The sequence below is a fragment of the Aedes albopictus genome, chromosome 2, assembly GCF_035046485.1.
Source record: "Aedes albopictus strain Foshan chromosome 2, AalbF5, whole genome shotgun sequence".
NCBI lineage: Eukaryota > Metazoa > Arthropoda > Insecta > Diptera > Culicidae > Aedes > Aedes albopictus.
The window spans coordinates 27078505-27085272 of NC_085137.1; the positions used below are offsets into that span (position 1 = coordinate 27078505).

The following is a 6768-nucleotide window of genomic DNA, read 5'->3' on the forward strand; positions in this document are numbered from 1 at the left end:
AAGTGTATTTGATGAGTCTGAATTGGTCTCGTTAGGGGTCATTGAAAAATACGTAACATTTTCTTCCTACTATTGATGAGTATGGGATATGGCCATATATAGGCAATATTTGGCTATTTCTCATCTCGGCAGGCACAACTTAATAAAGTAAATGCATTGGACTCTTCTGAGAAGTGTATTTGATGAGTCTGAGTTGGTCTCGTTAGGGGTCATTGCAAAATACGTAACATTTTTTCCTGCTAATGATGGGTATGGGACATGACCATATATAGGCAATATTTGGCTATTTCTCATCTCGGCAAGCACAACTTAATAAAGTAAATGCATTGGACTCTTCTGAGAAGTGTATTTGATGAGTCTGAGTTGGTCTCGTTAGGGGTCATTGCAAAATACGTAACATTTTTTCCTGCTAATGATGGGTATGGGACATGACCATATATAAGCAATATTTGGCTATTTCTCATCTCGGCAGGCACAACTTAATAAAGTAAATGCATTGGACTCTTCTCAGAAGTGTATTTGATGAGTCTGAGTTGGTCTCGTTAGGGGTCATTGAAAAATACGTAACATTTTTTTCCTACTATTGATGAGTATGGGATATGGCCATATATAGGCGATATTTGGCTATTTCTCATCTCGGCAGGCACAACTTTATAAAGTAAATGCATTTGACTCTTCTCAGACGTGTATTTGATTATTCTGAGTTGGTCTCGTTAGGGGTCATTGCAAAATACGTAACTTTTTTTTCCTACTATTGATGAGTATGGGATATGGCCATATATAGGCAATATTTGGCTATTTCTCATCTCGGCAGGCACAACTTTATAAAGTAAATGCATTGGACTCTTCTCAGAAGTGTATTTGATGATTCTGAGTTGGTCTCGTTAGGGGTCATTGAAAAATACGTAACATTTTTTTCCTACTGCTTAAGGTTATGGGGCATGATCAAATGTAGGCTTTATTCTTGTTTATTGCTAAAATATGCAGGTTTGCTCTATTCATCAAATACGAACTTCGTGAATAAGTGTTAATTGAGAATTGCGTTTAAAAAAAATGAAAAAGCTAAAATGATCAACAAACTACATACAGAAAATAAGAATAACCGAGTCATAATTCAGAAAACGTGTTTTTTCCTTTGAATTTTGAGAAAAGTTTGGATAATTTGCAATTCTCAATTGAGAAAAAAAAATTCAAATTCCGATTTTCAACTGCTCGCATAAGTCCTGTTCAATGAAGTAGGTTGAACATGGTCGAAGTTGCTGCTGCATCCTGCGCTTACCCATTTGTCTACGAATTGGCTTCATTGAACAGGACTATAAATATTTTCTGGCGTTCGATTTGCATAGGGCGAATCTGTATAAAAATCACAGCAAACATACGACCTATTCACATCGAACTCCATCGAACTGCAGTTTCGATTGGAATGGCAAGAATGCCCCGTGCACGGACATCGTTTTAAAAACGAGTTTTGCGCTAGCAACTTGCATGCAAGCATCAGTTCAATAACGCCCCTATCTACTGCTACGCCCTGTTTGCTAGCGCGATCCGATGTCTCGCGCATTTAACTTAGCTTTCATCCTGCACTTCTTGCTGCTGCTGCTCCGATTTCAACCCGCCCCTATCCAGCTGGAGCGTAGTGTCAAAAATGCAAACAAAAGTTGGCCATTCCTCGCTGCGGGTGCATATCCGGCAGAGATTCTCCACCGGCTGCATATTGTCCTGCAAATTAGCTATCCGTTAATAGTGTTCTTTAGAGAATTTATGCTAAAATTCATGCAAAACTGCGGAAAAACTCACGAATGCGAAAAGTTGTGATGCACTTTTTTGTTTTGATAATCAATTTTGACAGCGACGCGATCATCATCGAGTTCAGTTCAGTTCACACTCAATTAAATCTCAAAATTCCCCCTGGCAACACTGTACGTAGTAGTTGTGTTTTGTTTTGTTGCCGCTTGAGTTATGATGATCCGGTAACATCAAGAGAAATTTTGTGCCGATTAATAAAGTGAAAATACGTGTGAAAACTTCGTTTTCGTAAAAAACTAGAGCCAGCAAAATGGAGGTTTGTCGAACGTGCATGAACGAACGTGGAAGTGAGGTCGTGGGGAAGGATTTCCGTTCGATATTTTCCAACATCGAAGTTGAGGCGACCAATGTTTACATCGCTGATTGCCTGACACAGTGGGTCGGCCGTAAGGTGAGTTTGGAAAAAAATCGCCGAGTGTTGGTAAGTCCGGAGTAATTCGCGAATAGGGCGTAACTGACATAGCAATAACAATGCGAAAACAACTACCGAATTTTGCTGATACAATTTAGGTATCTATTGTTAGAGATCATTTGACAGCTGAAAACTCAGCCCAGCTGTAGCATGGAAATTAAAAACCCAAAATCTGTGAAAGCTGCTTCTCAACTAATGTCGAATTCGTTTATTTGCACCGCCTGCACCGCTTTGCTACCGGGTGTAGCAAACTTGCACCGAAACCGTTCGTTTATTCGCAGGTACTGTTCTGTTTTGACACCCGATTGGCACCGGTGCAAGAAAATGCTACACCCAGTTTGAGCGCGGTGTAGCAGGTACAAAGCTAGTTTTACCAATACATACATATCGCTGAACTTGTATCGTGGTTTTGTTTGGGTAGGAATGATGATTTTCTCTTCGGCATTAGGTAAACAGTTTTCTTGGATATTCCTTTATTTTGAGATGTTTTAAATTTGATCGATGATTATCACGTCTTTCAACTTCTGAGGAATCTTCAAGATTTATCGGTAACATGAAATTTCAAAGAGTTGATTCAACATCACTTTTTTTTTATTATGGCAAATATGCGGATTACTTTTAATGATTTCAATAATCAGAATTTTCTGTCACATGGTGGTCTATTAATTATGAAAAAAATGACGTAATAAAGTTTTGATAAGCCCAGAATAGAATAAAAATCATTTAATTAAAATTGGACTGAAATATTACTGAAGTAACATTTTGTAGGTACAACCTGAGTGTTGCGAATAGAAACGGTTTTATTTTTCAAGCTAGCTTACACACACCTACACACTCTCGACACACAGCTTGTAAACACGCACGAGCGTTCAATTTTCTTGCAACCACCTCTCTCAGCTCGGTTGTCAAACACGCCGTCGCGACGCTATTCGGAAATGGTAAACATGATCAATCCACCTTTATTCCAATTTTGTTCTTGGGTTCAAAGTTTATCATTTTCCATTCGCGACATTCGCGATGGAAATTTTGATGGGTAGTTGTTACAAAATTAGCTAAAATAGGCTTAACACAATGTTTATCCTTCTCCTCGCTTTCCAGCGGCAAATGAAGATATTGTGACAACAATTTTGATTATATCCTCAGCACCTAGATAACACCTAGATAGCCGAGGCGGTAAACGCACGGGTATTCAGCATGACCATGCTGAGGGTGACGGGTTCGATTCCCGGTCGGTCCAGGATCTTTTCGTAAAGGAAATTTCCTTGACTTCCTTGGGCATAGAGTATCTTCGTGCCTGCCACACGATATACACATGCAAAATGGTCATTGGCAGAGGAAGCTCTCAGTTAATAACTGTGGAAGTGCTCATAGAACACTAAGCTGAGAAGCAGGCTTTGTCCCAGTGAGGACGTTACGCCAAGAAGAGGAGAGGACCTAGATAACAATACTCTTCAATCAATCACACAGGCTTAACAAGGTTCAACATAACCTCAATCTTCAATGTTTGGCTCCCAATGTTTGGCTCCCGCTAAGAGAGCATATTGAGTCAGTCCGCGAGACTCAGGGTACAACCAGTTTCAAAAACCATAAATTCTATTTTTTTTCTTACAACAAATATTGAAGTCAAACAAATCTGGAGCTCGATTTGAATAGGTCGTATGTGCTTTTGTCGATTAAAAATTCGATCAGTTGGATTCGCTTATTGTATCGAAAACCGTTAAAATTGAACAAAGTTGGTACATACAGCAGAATCCTCACAAAATAAGCTTTCCGTTCCATCGTTAAAAGTCTCAAAAATATCTTTCATATTGCTACAATAACTTAAATAAACTGATCGAATTTTATATCGACAAAAGCACATACGACCTATTCAAATCGAGCTCCAGAAATGTCACTAAAGGATGGTTGAAGCGTTTTTAATATGAGTTGCGTTTCAATAACGTTATGTTTTAAAAAGCATTTATTTATTTTCCTTTTTACGTTGTAGCTAAACGTTTTCTATTGAACTGCCTTTAACATTTTTTGTGTTAAATTTGTGCCCGTAGATCGTTTATAATTGTATGTTAGCATCAAGTTAGCATCCTTTTTTATTAGGCAACGGAAATGGTTAAATTCTAAAAAGTTGCTTCTAATTTAAAAATTATGATATTACGAGAATTTGAAGAAGTTAAATAATGTGGGATTGTTAAAACATTGGATAACAATTTTCAAGTAACATTTTTTTGATATCATTTATTGTTTTCATTGACGCTCTTACGCGCTCTTACTAATACCATCATAAGCTGTCAACAAATTGCACCGAAACCGTTCGTTTTTCCGGTGTCAATTGCTACATTGGTGCAGTGCACCGTCGGGAATAAACGAATTCGACATAATATAGCTTTAGGCTAAACGTTTTCAAATTAATAACAATCGTGCATCCTAGCGTGCATCTAATAAGCGTATTCATCTCAATGTTCTTATTTCAATTCTAGGTAGGCCCAAACGACGGTATGCCATCGGAAATATGTCCCCCATGTCTGGAAGCGATAAAATCCATCACCTTGTTCATACAGAATGCCAAGGATTGTGACAAAAAACTACGACGGATCCTGCAACCGGGTGCCAATGAATCACCAAATGATATCGAATCGTGCATTGGATTGGAGATGAAAATCGAAGTAGAAGACGATTCCTTTGGAAAATTGACAGACGATGAACAAACTACGGACTCGAATCAGCAAATAGTATTGAGCAAACGTACGAAAGTGCAGCAAGAATCAGAGGAATTGGATGCGTTTGGTGGAATTGATGTGGAACAGCATAGTAACTTTAGTTCCTCGGAAGCTGAAGAAGGTAAGGTTACGCATTCCAAAAAAGGTCGCGGAAAAGGTGGAAGATTTTCTGTGAAAGCGGAAAAAGAACCCAAGGATAATTATAACAGCGACGAATCAGATACGTTTAATGTTATTGAAAGTCAGAATCAAATCCCTTGCTGTGGTTGCTTAAAGTTTTTTGATACTGAAAAGGAGCTAGAACATCACGGTGGGGTCGTTCACGAGGAGACTAAAAGAAGAAATAATCCTGTGAATGTTGCCAAGACAAATGTTTGCAAAGTTTGCTACAAAAGATTTGCTACTCATTCTCCTCTAATAGCACACCGCAATCGATACCAACGTATCGATAGGGTATACGAATGCAAAAAATGTAGCAAAAGATTTTTGGCCGCTGAATCTGTTAGAAAACATGCTTTGCTTCACGCAAACGATACTATTGAACACCCCAAACTATATCCAATATCAATAGCTCGCCTGGAAAAATATGGTTATCTGTGTTGCGTTAAAAAATGTTCTTCGTCACATACTTCAGAGAACGCTCTTCTTGAACACATTTCGAAGGACCACAACTTGATTACAGACGCAGCTGCCGCCTCTTCCGAACTTCAATGTCCCTTTTGTCAAAGGTCATATGCATCCCAAGTAAAACTTCAAGCACATTACAACAACTTATACACTACGTATTCCTTGAATGCATCTCGACACCAGTGTCATCAATGTGGCGAAATTTTCAAGACTCAAACTTCACTGAACAGTCACGTTAACAAACATGCACAGACTAAACCCTATGAATGCGATTTTTGTTCAAAAAGTTTCTACAGTGATTCAGCGTTGAAACAGCATAAATTAATCCACACTCAAGACAAAACATCGACATGTTCCATATGCGGCAGAGCATTCCGTACCAAGCACTTTTTGGAAAATCATTACAGGGTGCACAGCGACGAAAAACCATTCGCTTGCGATATTTGTCATAAAACCTTCCGATACTCTTCATCCCTGTTCATGCACAAGGGAACTCATGCGACAGTCAAGCGTCACCAATGTTCCGTATGCGGGAAAGGATTTACCGATACGGCAAACATGAGCCGCCACATGGTAATGCATACGGGAATCAAGCCATACCAATGCCAGCACTGCGAGAAGCGCTTCATGCGGTTGGCAGAGAAATCGGAACATGAGAGCATCGTGCACATGGGCATTATGCCTTATGCCTGCGAAATCTGCGGAAAAGCCTTCTCGTCGAAACGTCCCTTCCTGAAGCATGAAGCATCGTGCACTGGTGGTCGGCTACAATGAGGGTCGTCATTGTGGTAGAACATTGAAGGGGATAATGTCCACTGGGCATTTTGGTAACAATGTCATGTCATGTTTTCTGATCATTCTTTCAAATATAATTTCATAAAAGCCTATAATGTTTGTATATAATTTAGATGACAAGATTCGGTTTTGGTGGATGATACATTGTAATAATGTCAGAAATTGTATTCAAATCAAATCAACCCAAACTTAGTTTCTTTTGACGCAATCCCGGTCTTTCCCGGTAGTTTCGGTTTGATCACAATTTAACCAAAAATTTCACTCAACGGAGGTCCTATTAAAAGCAAATTTGAGTTAATGAAGCAAATTATTATGGCGCCAGCACCAAACCGAATAGCGACGTTTTGACTAGCGTCACTTTTTCGACTAGCGACACTTTTTTTCAGTAGCGGGGGTAGCGCACTGTATGCGTTC

General features: G+C 39.2%; 1 protein-coding gene across 1 annotated transcript; it reads left to right on the forward strand.

Annotated features, from left to right (window-relative positions):
• Positions 1–1939: 1939 nt before the first annotated feature.
• Positions 1940–6449, forward strand: LOC109429665 (zinc finger protein 883-like). The gene is made up of 2 exons (XM_019705672.3): positions 1940–2197; positions 4693–6449. Exons 1-2 carry the CDS (start codon positions 2057–2059, stop codon positions 6331–6333), a joined length of 1782 nt encoding a protein of 593 aa, XP_019561217.3. The 5' UTR covers positions 1940–2056; the 3' UTR covers positions 6334–6449.
• The last annotated feature ends 319 nt before the right edge of the window (positions 6450–6768 follow it).